We start from the raw sequence: 20,898 nt of genomic DNA, 5'->3' as shown, positions 1-20,898 counted from the left end.
GTCTTGGGACCCTCAAAAGTACCGGTCTCTTAATCATGTATAATTGTTTGTATGAATCATTTTTATATAACATTCACAAACGAAACGAAATATTGTATTAAATTATCGCTAACGCTTTTATCTTGACGTGAACTATATCAATCCGTTTCGGTCGCATTGACCACTGTGTCGAATCTTGTAGAAGGGTTAGGGATTACGCGACTATTTTCTATCACGGCCTATTAAGGCCCTTCATTGAAGAGGGGTTAGTTAGGGTTAAAGTACTGAATTAGGTTGAAGTAGAGAAAATGTTTGCTTATCGTAAAGCATTTTTTATTGTTATATTTGTATTGCTCTTAGCACGTTACTTTTTAATATTTCGCGCGTGTAGTCGCGTGTATACCAGTGGCAATCCTACATGACCTCTTTTACGCTACCCAACGTCAAAATTATAGAGGGTTAGACAGCCTTTTTTGGAAACTAACACCGACCACACCACATGATACACAACACAAACCTACATATAAGATAAAAAGGAGGCCCTTTAATCTTTAAACACCTTCTTAAAAACAAACTTTTCACTAACGATTCAAAACATGTATAAGTCGCTAACAATCTTATGTTAAATTGGAAAAGATTATCTCAACCTGTTCTATGAAAAAACAGACGGAAAGTATTACTAGTTGTACTTATTGTACAACAGTAGTTAAATTAAAAAAGTTTTATGTAGAATTTCTTACGTCAAGTATCTATCAATTATATGTCGATTCTCTTTTAACTATACATCCTTTTTTAATATGTGTAATAAGTGTGTTTCTTTCATACTTCGCAAAAATCTATCACAATCTTTTTATTGATCAATTGTTTTTCGCGTTTAAAGAACTTCGACTGGACGACCCAGTAGAATTCTATGGACTTTCGTACACTTTACTGTATAGGGGCAAACATACCCCAATTACATGCAAAATGGCCCAAAGGGAAGCTATGAAACTTCTGTACAATTACTTACTCTCGTCAAGTCACAGTCGTTAAACGCGAAGGAGTTCTTGGGTTACTTGATTACACTACCACTCAGAATCTGCCCAAGTTACGTGCCAAGGGAATAAGTATTATAATTAAAGAATATATTGCCTATTCTTTATACATATATTACGCCGACTGGACGAATCAATATTTTTTTTACTAACCTAAAGTTAAATGTAATAGATGCGGAAGCTATGAAACTTCTACATAATTATATAAGTTCCTGGCAAGACAGAGTGACTCGTTAAGTGCGCAAGAGTTCTGTCAGTTATTTTATTATTCATCCACTCAAAATCTGCCCAAGATACGTGATAAAGTAACAAACGGTCTGGGCCTCAGATTTCTGTATCTGTTTCATGATCATTTGTTTATCGAATAGGTAAGTATGTGATCAGCTGTGCCTGACATACGTCGTCGACTTTTTGGTTCTAAGGAAATCCGGTTTCCTCACGATGTTTTCCTTCACCATTCGAGCTAATGTTAAATTCGCACATAGAAAGACAGTCCATTGGTGCAAAGCTGGGGATCGAACTTACGACATCAAGGGCGAGAGTCGCACGCTGAAGGCACTTGGCCAACACTGCTCCTTTTTGACGCCAATACATTGTACAATATTTTGCGATATTAAAATGGAGTGTGGTGATAAAGAGAACCGAATCGCTGTGATTACATTACACAAAGTAGGTATGGCGCCAAATGCAATTTTTTAAACTCTTCATATCACTAAAATGTTTGTATACCAGGCTATTAATAGGTACAACGAGACCGCCCCTGTTTGTGACAGAAAAAGATCTGGCGGTCCACGTAGTATTCTTACGAAAAAGGTAGTCAAATCAGTAAGGGAAAGAATTCGAAGAAATCCTGTCGGAAAGCAAAAGAATTTATCTCGGGAGATGAAGAAGACCCAGAACCATGTCGCGTATTTTAAAAGATGTCTTAGGACTTGTAGCCTATAAGAGACGTACTAGTTATTTCTTAACTGATGTTTAAAAAAAGAATTGGGTGGTAAAACCGAAACAACTACTGAAGCGGTACGCAAAGGGAGGTCACAGAAAATTTTTGTTTACGGATGAGAAATGTTTTACAATTGAGCAACATTTTAACAAACAATATGGCCGTATTTACGCTGAAGGCTCTAAGGAAGCTTTCCAATTAGTCGACAGAGTGCAACGTGGGTACTATCCGACTTCAGTGATGGTTTGTTGGGGTAGCTATGAAGGACCGACTGAGCCATACTTTTATGAAAAAGGTATCAAAACATCGGCACAAGTGTATCAAGATACCATTCTTGAGAAGGTAGTGACCTTAACAAGACCATGTTCAATAACCAAGAATGGTCCTTCCAGTAAGACTTGCTGCCGGGTCATAAAGCTCAGTCTATGTAGTCTTGCTTTTAAACGAAAGTTTCGGACTTCACCAGAGCTGAAGACTGACCGTCGTCTAGTCCCGATCTTAATCCGCTGGATTATGATTTGTTGGCAGTTTTAGGGAGTACTAGGAGCTTGCTCTAAACGCCATGATAATTTGGAGTCGCTAACACAAACCGTACGATTGACAGTGAAGAATTTTCCTATGGAAAGTGTGCGTGCTTTCTTTGATATCTAACCTCAACGTTTAAAGGGCTGTATTGCAGCCAATGGAGCTCACTTCGTATAAGCTTTTTTATATTTTAAATTGTTTTTTACCGATGTATTAAACTAATACACTGTAAAAGTAATAAATGGCTTTTGGAATAGACAATTTTTTTTTCTTTATGGTAAGACTAGGTATTGCCTATTTTCTAGATTATTGATTATTATTGTTAATTCTAATTTCTATAAGTTCTATTTCTCTCTAGTTGCAAGTAATTTTTAAAGGAAATGAGAGAGCGTGTCAACTTTGAACAGGATATCTAGGGGAGGCAGTGCGGACACTAATGGCTGAACCCAATCGGTCGGCGTCGACAACTTATTATAATTGCTGTATTACTCTGACATGCGGGCTGCTGCCGGTCAAAGCAGGGGTAGGGAATCTTGTTGTGGAAATGGTTTTGAAAATAAAATATTATACGCGAATAAAATCACAATTATTCGTCTAAGTACATCTGTTTATACAATAACTCAGTCCCTCGTTCTTGCGATGGCTTGGCAATCAAGAACTCCAACGGGAAAATGTAGCTTTCGATTTATAAGTAATGGTAGAAATTGTAAAATAAAATTTCCCATAATGGTAAGTTTTAGTTAAGATAATTACGTTTTTTTTAATAAAAAATTATCAATTTATAAGGTAGTATTACACATTACTAAGACTTTATAAAACATGGTTCGTATGGTGTCGTTACAATTCCTAATTTATTGATAGTTATTTTATAAGATAGGGCCCAAACAAGCCGACCATTTAGACGCCGCTTTTAATACACTTTATTTTAAACACAATAACACGAAACCGGATAAATTAAAATAAATGAAATTTTTATTATGGAACACGGTAAACGGGTAGAAGGCTCACTTTATGTTAAGTGAATAATGAGAATAACTGCCCATGGTCACTCAATGCCAGAGGATACGCGAGTTCGTTACTGACTTTTTGGAGAATTGGTACACTCTTTTCATGAATGACCTTAAGTCGAATACTTTAATTTAGCAATGCACCCAGCATTGCTTTAATAACATTGATTAACAAACATAGTGCCACGTTGTATATCTACAGAATTATACAAATATAAGGTCGTACGACTATTATAATTATTATTAAAAATAACTTTATTTGACTCAAAAAACATTACATTTTCTATTTATATTCTAAAGGTTGTAAACATACAATAGGCAACGAAACGTTGAGATACAAAATTAATTTTGGTTAACCTTTCACATAATATACTTCTATGAGCACTAGCGTTTAACCTAGGCCTAGCTTATTATTAAATTTCCTTGTGAAACCCGTTTCCAAGTGTTGTTTATCCCTGTGTCGCTAAGTCCTCTTTAGCCGGACGAGGGTGCGATGGTGCGAACTAATCGCTCCCAGTTTAAAATCATTCAATTATGAATATTGACCGACATGAGCATTTCTCTAACGCACAAACATTAGCGCTAACTAGCGGTTCGACAGATGAATTCAATTAATTTACGCATTTTTGACTTGTTTTGTAGTATGTAAGTCCCATAGCAGACAGTTTTTCGTATCTGGTTTATCTTGCCTAATAAAAAAGAAAAAAAAGTAACATTCATTATTTTTTGTCACGATTCTAATGCGTTAACTATTCTAAAGTATAAAACGTTTCATCAAGTTTCAGTATTAATAGTATAGTGATAATCTATGGTCTAATAAAAACTTTTTACGTAACTCAGCCATCTATCGTATACCTTCAGATAATAACACAAATTACCAGCAAATAGACATTAAATATGTGACTAAAGAATGCTTAAAAATATTTAAAAAGCTCTGGTATCTTTTATTAATAATGGCTTTGTTATTCTTCCTTTATATTAAATATTTATTATAATGATTAATGAATCATAGAAGTTAGAACTTATAATCTAGAATTTTGTATGAATTTGTACTTTATATTTTTTGTATAAATAGTTAAAACTGTGCTTTATGTTTGAATGTGTATTCAAAATAAGATACTTCCTTAACCTCAAAGTAAGGAATCAACAAAAAAAATTATCAAAGAACTCACGCACTAACTTTAACCTCTGGTGATTACACTATAGCAGCCTGTCCCGGCTTCGACCGGCTAAACATTTTTTTTTAAATTGGAAATATGGTGATTATTTAGGGATCAAGGGGACGTATTCGTAATAGTAAAGTGATACTTCCTTAATGTCAAAGTAAGGAATCAACTAAGAAAACTTATCAAAGAAACCATGCACTAACTATGGTGATTATCCCGGCTTCGAACGGCTGAACCTTTTTTTTAATTTTGGAGTCCTCAAAGGTTCTTACATTCTTATGGAACTGGATTTTAAGCTTCGACCTGTCTGATAATTTTTTCTCTTTATAACATTACTATAGATTTAAAATAATACGAAACTGTTAAATCACTGCTTAAGTGCACACACTATTTTATGTTATAGCCATAGAACAATTCCCAAATTTTTCGGTTCACCCATCCGATTACAGGATTTTGTTATCGCTATCTTTTACTATATTTTGTAATCTATAGTCTTTTTTCTTGATATATCTTTGTAAACTTAATTTTATGAATTGTCGCATTATGATTGTACACGCTAGATTTGTACGAGGCCATAGATTGATTCTAATATGTATAACTTCTTTTTTATGTGTGGCCTTGGTGTGGCTATAAATAAATAGAGTGACCACAGCATTGTATGACATCCTTCATAACATTATGCCCAATTTAATAAAACTCCAAGACGTAGGTGTAGCGTAGGCGCTGTGGTCTCATCAGCTCACTTATTAGATTAGATTGTGACCCCTGCGCGGAGGTTAACTCAAGTAATTGGACTCCAGCTACTCACAATAAGGGACACCAATTTGACCATCTCTGATATCATTCTGATTGATAAGTACTTTCTTATTTGCTTGGAAAATGTAAGAGTAGAAACCAAACCCCAAATCATTTTTCAAATAAAACAAAAATAGTCATCGAATTTTCCAATAAATAATGTATTGTGAAAACGAGGATAAATGATTTAAAAGTATTTGATATGGGGGACACTGTTGCCACTCCTAAATCCGGGTGTACTATTTTGTTTCTTCAAAGTGTAAAATCTTATTAATTTTAAAACTTTAATGGCCATAACCAACAGAAAGTATGTAGCGCCCGCATGAGATTTAAATATCTAATATTGCGTTTATAATTATGAGTACGACATAGATAATTTTTACAAGTATGAATAGAAAAGTCGTTTTTAGATATTTTAACCTAAAATATATGAAACTTACCATCATGGAAAATCTTAGAATAATAAAGAATAGTTTTGTCGTTGACAGCATTGGGAAAATTCAAATGTCTTGTCTTTTGAATGTTTGTTTAGTGTTGTTTTGGCCTAGAGACATGGCATGCGACTCTCATGAAGTCAAGTTTCAGTCAGCTGTGCATCAATAGACTTTCTATATGCTCATTTAACACTCGCTCGTACGGTGAAGGAAAACATCTGGAGGAAACCGACATGCCTTAGACCTAAAAATTGAAGTGTGGACATCTAGAAAAAACAAATAATCACGAAACAGATCCAAAAATCTGAGGCCTAGACCTAAAAGCAACCACCTTGTTTTTTTAAGATGTTTTGGGTATTCTTAATAAAAGGAGACATTAATTATTTACCAACAAATAATCGTGATCTTTTATGCGTACAAAGACGCTCGCGTAAACATTTGAGTAATTTGAAGATTACGTGAAAAATATCGTATTTCACGTATTGTGTTTTGCGCAAATATTTAAAAACATTAGTAACTCGATATGCGGGCTCTATCGTCCATCGATAGTATAATTACAGCAAACAATGTCATTTTATCGGATCAAATCGTTTTCGAAATCGTTCAGACGTAAATTTCTCTTTGTATTGGATTTCTAAACGACTTCATTTTACCGCTGGCTTTTAAACGCTTGTTTACGTCGCACTTTTGTGTTAAAATAAGTGCCCTCCTCATTTGCCTATTGTCCGATAAAAACAAATAAAAATAAAGTCTAAATTAAGAATAATTCTGTATTTAACTTACATACTAATTAATTGCCTACCTATATGCACAGAATATAAGCATAAGCTTTGTTGTTATCTGTGCAATATAAAATAGTCATAATAAAACATAAAATAGTCTGTGACTGGACACAGACTAGTTGGACTATAATGTGTAGCGACACCTAAAATTACTGCGATGACGCCACTCCCTAAAACGCGCTAACAAAGTTATTATGATCGCTAAGGGTATAATAAAAAACTTCTCGACCTTAGCCACTGGGGACGCCTGGAGACCATCGTCAAGTCATCAAAAAATGTTATATTAATAAATATTACCAGGTAATCTGTTCTCTCAATTCGCATTTATAATTAAGTTCTAATCGTGATTTACAATGACTTCACACCGTTCACTTTACCGTAAAGAGCTATCGAATTCCAATAGAATACTTAAGTATCTAAAATATCTGAAATAATATCTCCATTAGATAACATTAAAGTCAACTAATCGATAGTGCACGGTACAGGACCACAGTATATTAAGAACAATTGGTAAAGTACAAGAAGAGCACAGTTCGTCGGAAGATTTGAAGATACTTCAGAGACTTGCTTAGTGTTGACATCATATACTTAAATCTGAGGATATTTATTGCAGATCGATGTTTTAGTTGACGCTGAAACTTGTCTCTGGGTGAGATACTGGTTGTCTAACTTGGAATTTTAACGTTTCCTTTATTAATCAAGAATGCTTATTCAAATAAGCGGTTTTTAATGATTATAATAAAAATCATAAAGCTTACATTTATTGTTTCGCTGGGAATCGATATCGTGTCATGTTACTAAGCCACTAATATAATAAACATAAGCATTTAGTTATCTTAGGCCAAAAGGCCTATCACCTAAAGGGAACAATTATTAAAACTGACAAATATACTATTGTCATGCTAATAATATGGGCCTGACAAAAATTTAAAGTGGAGTTGGACTAATTTTTGATTTTATGAGTGCTAAAATCTAATAAATAATTTTCCCTTTTTCTTTTCCATTACCATACATTCATAGCGGTATTAGGAGTCTTCAAACACGTTAGATAAATATAAGTGTTATTAAATTTATTTGTGTTTTAGCCATATTTTTAGAACCATTCAAATTAAGTAGGTACCTATCCTTTGTTAAATTATGTATAATATCTCAAGCATTATACCTACTGTTGTCAATATCCTGTGGTGACGGCGATCGTTTGATCTGTGCGTGAGCCTCTTTGAAGTCGCCGCGGCTGCTTCTCGTTACCTCGCCACGCCGTAAACAACTAAACACCTTCCGATGAAACACTGCTAACAAGTTACGTTCAGAGAAATCAAAAGATATTTTATGATTTCTCTATGCTCCCCGATGCAACACCAGCCCCGGTTTCGCATTTTGTTAATAGAACTTTATTTGGCCAGAAGATATAACAGAACACCTGAATAAAGTCTACTCCCCGTACTCAGTAATAACATGTGGAGGAATGCAGCTGCTCTTCCTCTGACCTAAAGAGATGATAGACTAAGCACTAACTGCAACGAAGACCCCAGGCTAAGCTCGTAATAAATTCGTTAAGGTTTGACATCATCGCAGTATTTTTAGTAAAAATTCATAGTCTAATGAGCAACGATTTGACAAATACCTATTGAATTATTTTGTTATTAAACATAGCTTTTTTAAAGGTATACAATTTTAACTAACTGATAATTTATTAACGTTCAAATAATCCAATAAATATGGACATAAGACAAAACATATCAATATTTTAATCAATGACCATTTATCTTAACAAAATGTTTGCTGTACTGAGAGTCAGGTCTAAAGAACTAAAGCATTTCCGTTACTAAATGTCTGTTTATTTAATAATTAATTATTCATTAGGCATCTAAATACAGTTATTTTAATCAACTAAAAAAAGTTACTAATTTGATTGTCATATAATCCGCCATTTTGTGATCCATTAACAAATACACATAACCTTTCTAACTTGTTTTGACCAGCGCTATTTTAAAGTCTGTAATTAATAAATAAATTCAAATCTGTTTGATTATAATTACGTTTATAGTAAATGCGCCGTTCGTCCGGTTAAAGCGAACCAAACAAAACTAATTTCTCGGTAATGTTATGAGATCAGAGTGAAGAGTTTATATGTAATTGTTGTATGAACACTCGGTTTGTTTGTTTCAATTCTAAATAATTCGTTTTATATATAGTTTATACAAAGAATAAATTGATATTGCTTTGAACAGAGAAGGATTAACCTCGGGGAGTGTTTAGATGAGTTGTTCGGATCGATAGTGCTGAGTTTATTCATCGGACGTAGAGGTAGAATACAAAATTTTGCCTGTATCACCTCGATGTCCGTCGTCGGCACAGCACTACTATGTGGAACCAGCTGTCCACTGAAGTATTTCCGAACCAATTCGACTGTCCTTCAAGAAAAGAGCGTACTAATTCTTAAAAGACCGACAATGCACTTTGAAGCCCTTTTGCAATGTGTCCATGGGCTAAAATAACTATATTTTCTTTAAGGATCTTAAAAAACTAAGACTTTTTCGTCTCTTTCTATTTAATTGTGTTTACGCTGTGACAAAGAAAGACAAATAATAATTTAAGTTAATTTATTTTGAAAACCCCACTAAACCTAATACACATTTTTTCACGCCAATTAAAAGGTTTACAGAGCGAATGCATGTAGGGTGTGTGTATGTATTTGTGTGGGTGTCATTTGATTAAAATAAATCAATTTAAGTCAGATTTATGTATCTGTTTCATGATCATTTGTTAAACTAATAGGCAAGTAGGTGATCAGCCTTCTGTGCCTAACGCACGCCGTCGACTTTTCTGGGTCTAAGGCAAGCCGGTTTCGTCACGATGTTTTGCTTCAACGTTCGAGCTAATGTTAAATGCGCACCTAGAAAGAAAATCCATTGGTGCACAGCCCGGGATCGAACCTACGACCTCAGGGATGAGAGTCACACGCTGAAGCCACAAGGCCAACACTGCTCATGACATTTCATTCAGTCATATAAGTTGTCTGATACTGTTCTAAGAATGTATTGAGAGCGTTGCAAGGTGAATTAAATATGTCTAGTGTTGACTAGTTGTGGTATAGGCCAGATATCCGATTAAATAATGAAAGTATCACATGTAGGATACTAACTGGAACTGAACGCAATGGGATATTTCTAGTACTTGTCTAAGAGTATTAAAGGTATAGGACAGCAATTAAGGTCAATCATCTTTAACCATTTTCTTGAAAACAAAATTTTCACTAACATTTCAACAACTAAACACATTACATACATTAACTAAAAATCTCAAACAAATTCTAATCTTGTCAGTTCTATGATGATACAGAAAATATTTTTATCGTGCAAAAATTGTTTAATTATAAATTTGTGTTACGTAGAAATTAACTACAATAAAAATATCAAAGGGAAGGGACTGGCTAACAGGGAATCCTACTTTGGGGCCTAGTGCACTCTATTTTACCTGAATATCCTGTAATTGTGTATAATAAACTTTTGTCTTTCTAGAAAGAAAGAATTCTTTCTTATTTAAATTATTATTTAGTATTCTGGATTTCCATTTAACAATTATACAGTTTAAATTTCTTATATACTCTCTTATCCTTACTTGCTTGAGTACCATCGATCCGAACCCCTTCACGGCCCTCCTCCAGCTATATCCAATATTCCCTATACATGGCTTTCTTTCTCCGTTCGTTTCCTGCTAACGCTTCTATCTCTTGTATCTGTACAATCAATTAACTTTACTAATTAAGTATTCTCATTAATAAATGAGGATGTTTCACACTTTGAAAACAAATTTCCTTCAATTTTCATAGTATTTGTAGGGATATTTTTTTTCTCTTCGTGTTTGTTATTGCGTATAAGTGGTTGTCATCTTTATTTAAATATTTTTTATGTACCAATGTATGTGTGCCGAGTGTTCACAAGATTTTGTAGATACATATCGTATAGAACTAATCCAAAAGTTGGCCATTCTCAAACATTGTAATACGGCTAATGTATGTAAACGTGTAGTAATAAAATTGGTTTTCATCTTTGGTCGGATTATACTGTATTTGTATTATGTGTATGAAAGAAATACAAATACAGATTCAAAGGTCCTGTCAGTAATCTGTTTTTCGCAGTTTTGAACGAAATAATGCATGTCATAATAATATTGAGATATTTTCGGATGAATGTCATTTCTTTCATGGCATTGTCGTATAAATGTGGACAGTGGGGCATAAACCTGTATTTGTTCGAAATTATTCGAAAATTTTGAACAAGTTGTCTACGTATATATAAAAATTAATTGATGTTTACTTCTTGCTAAAACGCGAGAATGGTCCAGCATTTGGATAATTTTTGGGAGTTTAGGGAAGGTTTAAACAACCTGTATAATATAAAATAAAATAAAAAGTATATTCATTTTCCAATACAATTCGTTTCTAGCTTAAAAAAATGATGTATTTTGTTCTTTACAAAAATAAATCTTCTATCTTTTTAATAAAACTCCTAATCGTCTGGAACGATTTTGATGTTCAGGTTGATTCAAGAATGGTTCAGATAACCACCTTGGTAGATGTTATGAGGTGGAGGCGATGGTTTCCTTTTACGAGCAAATAATGATAGGAGGTTGTAAAATGCTCAGGATAAGATCACTCTAGTGAGATAGATGGGGAGTGACGAGGTGGAGAAGGTTCTCCCACCATATATATAGGTGCACATATATATGCGAAAGCGACCCCAAGAGTCTTTTTGATGCGGTTGTGTTGGTACTTCCGGATGTAGTTTTATGGGTATAGTTCACCTGGTGCCAGTAACGGAGTGTCTAGAGTGAGTCAAGTCCACATACCCCTGTCTAGATTTTACCAATATCTAATGAAACAGACGAATAAATTGGTTCACCCCATGCGCCGTTTGGTGGAGACTGGCTTTCAATCACAATCCTGACGTACCACAATAATCTCTTTACCTTTAAAGGTGTATTTAAAGCAAAGAATATGTTTAATCATAACATTTATTCACGTTCAGTGAATAATCACGGTCAAGTTTGCGTCTTTTCAAATAAATGCCATTATTTCCCTTCAAATTTGATATTATGAAAATGACAAACTTCCTGACTATGGGATTTATTTCTATTGTATTATTACAAAAACATCCGTGAAAGGGTAAATGTGGACAAATAAACACGAATAAAATGTGTACAAACTTACTAACTAGTGGCCATTAAAGTAGCGGTACTATAGACGCCGAAATTGGGAAAAAACGTATGACATATACTTATGTACACGCGTTAGAAGTTATACTTCTTTGTCGTAGATAGACCTGTTAAATGTTTTTTATTCTACGTTTGTAAAAAGGCATTTAATACATTGAAATTTTTATTATAACCCATTATCTATATAAATAAAGTTTATTTAAATATCACAAAAACCTAAAATGTTGACTATAGCTAACTTCAGGAAGTCGGTTTTTGGTAAGGATGTGCGCGCGTATCGTAAAAATTTACTCTCATCATTTTTTCCTAACGCAGCAAAATAAACTTCAAAAAATGATTGCATACTAATTTGTATAACCTTAAGGCAATTAGGTAAACAGCATTTCACATTTCAAATATATTGCAAATGTCCGTGGCATGAACTATATGTGAGAACTTTATACTTTACTATAATATACTAAAGTATACTATATTATACGTAATAAAAAATACCTTGCTGAACAAAATCATACGATCTATTGATATTGTGTAACTTTAACATTTAATCCCTATTTTGCTATTACATTAAGTCTAGATTTAAAATGTTTTCTAATAACTTTGTGGCCCATTTTGTGGCCCGTCTTCTGTCCTATATTTCGTATTGTCGGTAATCCGTTTTTCGCAGATTAGTTTTGAACGTATTATGAATGCAATTGTCATAATAATATTAAAATATTTTCGGATGACTGTCATGTCTTTCATCCCATTGTTGTTTGAAAATCTGGACAGTGGGCTTAAGAAAGTATTTGTTCGGAATAGAACTCTAATTCGAACTAGTTGTTATTTAAAAAAACGATATATTTTTAATTATATACAATATTTTTCTAACATTTGTAAAATTATTGAAGAAATTAAATTAAGTAAAGAGTAAAAAAATGTGTACCTCTTATTATAGGTACTCTTATTTTTACAAATTAATGTTGTTTATGTCTCGAGGTGTCTCAGTATAATCCAAAATTAACACATTTATTTTTATATACAATTAATTCAGTGTTCTTCGTAAACAAAAGGTGCACTACAAATAAAAACACTTTAAGCCATATTTAAGAGTCAACATCCAAATGTTGCCATATATTTATGAGGATTAAACCAATGTGTCGGTAAGTCGTCACTACGGGAACCAAATGCGCAACATAAAACAGCGAGAAACGGGTTAATCCATCCAGTAATCTAAACATATGTATTTGTCGTTTGGTTTTGACATAGATTTACAATTATTTAGAAGAAATGCCAACGAACGCCGCTTGTGTCTCCTCACGATAATCTGTGGATTAACAGTGGGCATGTTTATAATGATTGTCTGTGGTCGGGAAAGCGCGCAAGAAACAAGATGGCGCCTGATTAATGGCACAGCTTTTCACAATATTTCTAGACGCAAGATGTTTTCTGTCGAATGAGGAATGGCCGGGGTTATAGGGATTAGTGCGTTCAGTATCACGACATGTTTTTGTTGGCAACGATTGAGCCCATAATTTTACATGACACCATTGGAAAGTTCACTAAACGTTTCCATATGTTGTCATCACGTGTAAAATAACAGTAAGTCATGATAGTAGTGATCTTTCTTCGTAATCATTGCCTCCTATTTCAAGTATAGTAAGGTAAACTTTGTTGTAATTTAGTGATGATTTCTGCGTCAACAGTAAGGTCAACGGAATGGAACCCAGAATTTCTAGGATTTAGACTGGTATTAATGCTAGCTATTAAGGCCTTAAATATATAACCGTTAAAACACCTACGTAAGCAATTAAATCATAAATATTGTTCTAAACAAAACGAAATATTACATGATAATAACACGAACAGTAAACCATTAAACCATCATCAAAACGTATGAATTCACATTAAAACCTCCTTTCACTTCCATATTAATAACTGTTAAGGTATTCGATATAATCACAAAATATTAATATTATTTTCACATTTATCAAATATTATCTAGGGTTGCTGCTTCCTAAGTGTTCGTAATACAACGGTGTTTTTTTAGTATTTAAATTAGCAATGGTTTCTATTTCCTAAAAGGGGCATGGGGCAGCCCCTTTCATGTATCTTGTATTAATATTGTTATTCATAAATAAGTATCTTCTTTCTCTTTTTTATATAATAATTGAAGGGAAATAAGTAAAAATAATAATACAAGAGATATGAAACTGGCTGCCCCATGTCACGTTTAGATAAGAGATACTATTATAATATATCAGGCTAGGTACTGCGTAATAAACTGAACATTTTTAGTCAACACTATATAATATTACAAAAATTTTATAGTAACAATTACGATAGTTACTACATAAGTAGAATAATATGTCATTAATACGAAATAAGTCTTAAATAGCAGAGCAGCTAAAATATTATTTACTAAATCAGTTTTATTAAACTGTTTTCACATAACAGGCATATTTCTTTAACTGCGTGATTGTATCGTTATATTTAGGTATTATACTTTAAAAGTCCACTTTTTATTTACCAAACAAAAAACACGGAAAAAATATGTTCATTATAAAATGAAATTGTTACCAATTTTCTCATTAATTCACAGATTATAACGGCGTCCAAGTGAATTATATTGTTTACTCCAGTTAAATAAAACATGCTGTGTAAGGAATACGTCGTATATAAGATGTACCTATATTAAGAACTGACAACCCTGGCCATTCTTTACCCGATCGACAACTCATTTAATCTATCTTTGTCGAAGTACGGCGCGACTATAAGCTCGGATTAATAAATAATATGTAAAATAAATCGATATCATAATGAATTAAGCTATTAAGAGATTCGCCACACACAATATTAAAGAAATTAATAGTGACGCACTGATTATGATAACAGCTGCTTAAATACTGCCTAAGTGGGCGTAAAACAAGACGTATTGCTATGGAAATAAATTTGAATTTTATAAAAGCTCTATTGCTTGGTTTGATTGAGTTATCTCTTGGCTTAAGTTTGAAGTTTCGATTTGTGGCCCGGTAAATTTTAGTTATTAGTTTTTTTACTTGAAAAGGACACAGATTAAGAATTGGACCTGTTTTGCAATATGACATAGAGTAGACACAGTTTTGAGCCCGTTTAATGATTACATTTTAGGGTAAAAATCAAGTAGACACAGTTTTGAGCCCGTTTAATGAATAAATTATAGGGTAAAAATCAAGTATGGCTATAATAACTCTATGTATAAGCCCGACAAAATTGTTTCGCTTGAATCTAAGCCTAAGAGCCTTAAACGACAGCTTAACGGACAGCAAAGGCCCTATGTTATATTTGTGACTGGATGCATGTTTGTTACTTTAAATTTATTCTTTTGCAAGTCTTTAATGATATGAAATTATTAATATAATATTTATTATCTACTTCAAACTAATTAATTCAAAGTAATGTATATATGTATAAAGGAACTTCAGCCAATTTGGAAAACTGGAATACTTATTATAATTTGCAATACTTCGCCATCAAAATATGAACATCATCTGTGTTGCCCAATGTTTTTGGAGATTTTTTAGTTTGATAAGGTTTTTGGTTTTTGTTATATTTGTTTTTATGTATTATTAAAGTTTAATAATTGATTGTATCTTTTATTGAGCTATCCCGTTCTACTTTAAACATATTCTAAAACAAACAAACTCCTGACTCCTGACTGACTGACTGACTCCGTTGTTCCGTGGTCATATTTTCGTTTGGGTTAACGACAAAACTGTAAATGAGACTCAGAGATGAAATGATACTTGAAACAGACGAGGAAATGTATTTTCTCAGTGATAAACGTTTCTTACTTCCGATTTCGTCTAAAATTTAATGCAACTAAAATCTTTAGTAAAATTCGTATTCTAGAGGCTATTTGCGTAGATTTAGAGAAAAATAATTTACGTATAGGATACGTTATCTTGGTTACGTTAGCCCTTGTGTTAAACCCATTAAAATCCATTATGGCGCCATCTGTTGTACTTTAGTTCAAAGTTAGGTTTAGATTTTAATGCATTAATTAATTAATTATTTAATGGTATAAAGCGATAAAGAGTAAGTAAAATAATAATAAATCAGTGGTGCTACAACCTTTTTAGGTCTGGGCCTCAGATTTCTGTAACTGTTTCATAATAATTTGTCAATTTGACACACGCCGTCAACTTTTTGGTTCTAAGGCGGTTTCATCAAGGTTTTTTTTATCGTCCTTCGTGGAATCTTGAATACGCACATAGCAAGTCCATGCCATAGCCAGGGATCGAACCACTAGGCCAACAGTGCTCATAAGAAATCATGTAAAGTAGATATACCTATTACATACCACATTAGTTTTAAAGAGATAGTTTAAACTGTTGGTTGTAGGGTGTTTCATTTCTATCATAATTGTCTTTACGTTTATTTTAGTTAAAATTTTTGTATTTTGTAAAGTGCTTTAATTTGTAACAGGCTTCTAATAATCAGCTCGTCTGAGAACAAGCTAAGTCATTTCATAATTAATGTCATTGCGGACCAACACTACCAAGTAAGTATTAAAAATAAATATTTTGTATGAAATCATGATTTTCCTATTAGATATTATAGTTAAATTGAAACCACTTCATTTTCGTATTCACATTTTATTTCATCAAATAAATTTCTTAGAATCTCATACCACTTGCAACTTATTACAATAAATACAGTTTCAAATTGTTTCAATAACTTAGCCTCTAATAATCTTAAGTTAATAAATAAATACGGCCACTGTACAGATACTTGCAAATATCTACACGTCCTATCACAGTCACTTCGAGTCTTCAGCGAGATATCTCGATAAATATCACGCGAATTAACTAAATCAACTATGTTTCATGTCGGATTCGTCTGGAGGACTCACTGACGGCGTCAAACCGTGGATCCTTCGATAAAGATGGTGGTAGGGGTTCGGCGGTGGAGGCGGCAGCCGCAACAGCGGACTTGGAAGAGCATACCGCCCGTAGACCGATAACAAAGGCGGGTAGAGCCCCACCAACGACGCATACGGATTACCAAACATAGGATGTAAAATTGCACCTCGTTTGAACGCAGCTAACCTCGATCTAGAAGCAGCAGTTGAACGCCGTCTCAACTTCCCTGTCGTTCCACCAATAAACACGTCATCAGATGATGGATCTAACATCCAGTAATTTCCTTTACCCGGGTCATCATAATGCCGCGGTACTTTCACGAAACACTTGTTTAAACTGAGGTTATGTCGTATAGAATTCTGCCAGCCCTGCTTATTCTCTTTGTAATACGGAAAATTCTTCATAATATACTCATAGATTCCATTAAGCGTGAGCCGTTTCTCAGGACTGCTTCTAATAGCCATCATAATGAGTGCATTGTAGCTATACGCCGGTTTTTCATTTTTTTTTTCATCTGGGCTTTTGGAGGAGCTCGGCGGAGGTGTCTCCGTCCCAGTGACGTCTAGTTCCGTATCTGAAGGGGAGGGAGACCTGGAGGTCGCTTCCGGTAGCAGGTCTCGTATGGCGAAACTTGGCGGACTCATTTTTGTGCGGCATTGCGAGCCGCGCGCGTCCGACTAAGCTCACCGTGCAACTGGTACGCGAGACCCCGCCTCAAAGCCCGCCCAGTCGTAGACCCCTCCTATCTGCAGTACTGCTATAATATGGGGTGACCAATTTACGGATACACCTGAGATGTACCTTACCCCACGCGGCTAGGTATCATTTTCCGTTGGACGAATCTCGTGTTTGTATTTTAGAGGGTCAATGTTTTGCGGCGTCGCGTTAGGGTTACGTTACAATATAACCAGATCTGTCATGGTCTGCAAATATTGTTTTTTTATAATGTTTAGGTTTTAACGACCGGTTTGTATGATCGCGGTGATCATTAATCGAATTCGCCTCTTTAATGGGTTATGACTTATGACAAATCACTTTGTGTTTCGTCTATTTCGGCAGATGTTCGTAATTGTTGTTTTATTTATTGCGACGTCATTAAATGCGTCATTTGATCAAATGGTTTTTTTAGACATGGCAATGTTTTTATTAATGCTTTTAAATCGTTGTATGTGGATAAAAAATATACCAATTTCGTACTGCGTCGGTGCCTACCCTGCAACTACCTCACCGCTACACATATTATAGATATTGAAGAAACCGTATCCAAGTATACAAGTATACAAAAACGGAGCGCCTTTTTGGGCGTTACAGAGTACCAATGCAGATTTTAGTTTAAGTTTAAGGCAATTAATAAATATATCATACTTAAATTAATCAACAAAATCTTATTCCTTATTATAATACTAACATTTTCCCGCAAGATTGGTGATATAAAACAATTAACAAGGTGTATAATGTAAACCACGCAAACTTGAATCACAACATACAAGAACTAATTATATCAAGTTACGGTTCTCTTAACAATCTTTAACCTCAAGTTATTTATAGGAACACGTCTAGGCACGAATATAGCCGACCCCGCCCACTCAAAGCCACGCCCGCTTACGTGACTACAAAATATAGCTTTTATTCTTCTGTTTGCATACAAACATACAAATGTAATGGTGTATTGCAAGGATATGTTTTATTTATAATATAAAGTTTTAAATACGTGTAATCATAGTCATTATAAGGCGATTGTGACTTTGATACTTTTTTTAAATACTTAATTAAAATAATAATTAAATCTTTCTAACTCTGATGACATGCCATTGAAGTCTGTAGGTGTATGATTTAAGTGGTTATGTTATGTCAATTACAGCCAAATTTCACGTTCAATATATTATAATTGCTACTAGTAAAGTGGCGGTAAAATGGATGTCAAATGCACTAACTACGCAACAACTATGTTTTATAATAATAATAATAGGTTATACCTTTACCTACAGACTAAATTTATATGTTATAAAGTATTTACAAGACGAACGATTACGCTTTAAACTCCCGAATTTGTTAAGTTTGGTTTTTATAATTATGAAGGAAATTACTTTTCATTAAAACAGCTGTTGATTTAAACGAGTGGTAGAGTTTCCTGTCTGTTCTCCCTAAGGTCTTGATTTCTGGCAGTAAATATAAATTTAGAGTCACTGATAACAATTGACGATCCTAAATTAATTATTTTCACCGAAATAAACAAATTTAATTTAACTTTCAATCTAGCTAGATTCTAAGAGCGAATGAAACCCTGGTAACACGTGATGAGAGCCCAGTCCAAAAGGCCTCTTAAATGCCGAGTTGGAAGTACTTCTTAGCCCGATGGTGTAGGTAATACTGAGGAACAGGAATATAGGATTTAGCGGAGTCTTACATACGTCTCTACTCTTTGGTGGTGCAGGAGCTGCGTAAATCTATATTCTACATTGGACATTATAAAAATAGATTTATAAATTTGCGAACACCCTGTGCTAATACGATATTCCACATATACTCTACCAGAGTACATTATATATAGTTATATTCTCAGCACGTCGGTAAATGTACCTAGTACAATATCAGAGCGTGTGACCGCGCGCGTGTTTACACAACGATTGAGCCAATCAGTGCTACTGAACTACTGACTCCATGAAACCTGTTTTTCTGGGACTATTAATAATTATTTATTTGTCTTCTATTATTATAATACTTAACCTTTATTCATCCACATCTTATTGATCTATTAGATTTTTTGCCATTCTCTTCCAATTTCTTCCTGTTACCCTTTCGATCCCGTCGGCCCATCGCTCTATTCGTCTACCGTTGTTCCTTTTGGATCAGTCCATTCAGTTACTGTTTTACATCTCATCTTCTTTACCTGTGTAACAGGGTACGTGCCCCGCCCATCACCATTTGAGATATAGCGCATGTTGCTCAGCATCAATTGTTTTTGTTTTTCTGCGAATACATTCACTGTTATGTTTGTCGCGTTTAATTCCAAGAATAGTTTCTATCGCACGCGGGCACCAACGTATTTTGGCTTTCATATTGTTTTTGAAAATCCAAGTTTGTGCTCCATCTGTAGTAGATCTTCTATTACAAAAACCATTAAAAATACGTTAAGACAATGAAACGATTTATGGTAGGCAGATAGAAGAACAGAGTTAGTAAATCCTTACAGGTCTCCTGGTATCCTCTTCATATCTCCTCTAACTCTCTCTAATAGTGACAAGTTACAAAAGTATATACAGAAAAATATATTGCGTAAATTTAACAGATATAAAACTCAAATCCTAACTTAAATAAGAAAAATAAACATTGCTCCTCTTATCTCTATTGTCTGTCACTTCTAATCTTAATATTGCAGTTATACCCAGCGGTCATTTGAAGATTAACAATGTGTTCATGAGTAAATTCACTTAAAAATTGATTATACACTTACCTATTTAAATACTATTCGTTGATAAATAATATGTGATTTGTCTTAATTATAATTTATCTTTTTTAACCGAAAATTATGGTGTCAATAGCGAGACGTGTATTCACGACTGCCGTCAATGTTTCCTCCACACAAATATTTAACTACCGCCCGTGTCGCTACTGACGCTTTTTGCTACATCTGTGTTTTAATCTGTAATTACTATTATATATGCATGTTAAAGCTCTGCAAAAAATCTTTATTACAATGTAACGGTAAAAGCCAAACATAAGATAGACCTTTGGTTAAACTTTGTGTTAGGCCAGTGAAGGCGTACATATACAATTAATTGTATCAGGCATCTCCAGTGAAATGTTATCTCGTAAATTCTTGACAAATTTGAGGTGATTTCTCTTCCAGTCGTTAACTTCATAGATTTTCCTTCGAATTTCAAACGGTGAAATTATAATTGCAACGCATTGAATGTAAAATTCATTTAGACATTAAAGCTTAGGGTTACCATTAACGAAAACAAACTGCAAATACGAAATTCTAGTTACAAAAACAAAAATCCAAATGTCGCAGTTTCCGCCCCAACTTCACTCAGTAAATAAATAAATAAATACGCGCGTGTTTTACCGCCGATTGGAGCAATTACCGGACGCGGAACTAAAGTGACGCTGTTTTCGAAATGATTCTTTGTAGG

General features: G+C 33.9%; 1 protein-coding gene across 1 annotated transcript; it reads right to left on the bottom strand.

Moving 5' to 3' along the window:
• Nucleotides 1-16,534: 16,534 nt before the first annotated feature.
• Nucleotides 16,535-17,419, bottom strand: LOC123717286 (fork head domain transcription factor slp2-like). Its single transcript, XM_045673200.1, has one exon. It carries the CDS (start codon nucleotides 17,404-17,406, stop codon nucleotides 16,714-16,716), a length of 693 nt encoding a protein of 230 aa, XP_045529156.1. The 5' UTR covers nucleotides 17,407-17,419; the 3' UTR covers nucleotides 16,535-16,713.
• Nucleotides 17,420-20,898: the final 3,479 nt, after the last annotated feature.

The sequence above is a fragment of the Pieris brassicae genome, chromosome 12 (genome assembly GCF_905147105.1).
Source record: "Pieris brassicae chromosome 12, ilPieBrab1.1, whole genome shotgun sequence".
Lineage (NCBI taxonomy): Eukaryota > Metazoa > Arthropoda > Insecta > Lepidoptera > Pieridae > Pieris > Pieris brassicae.
This window is presented reverse-complemented; position numbering and strand designations above follow the sequence as displayed.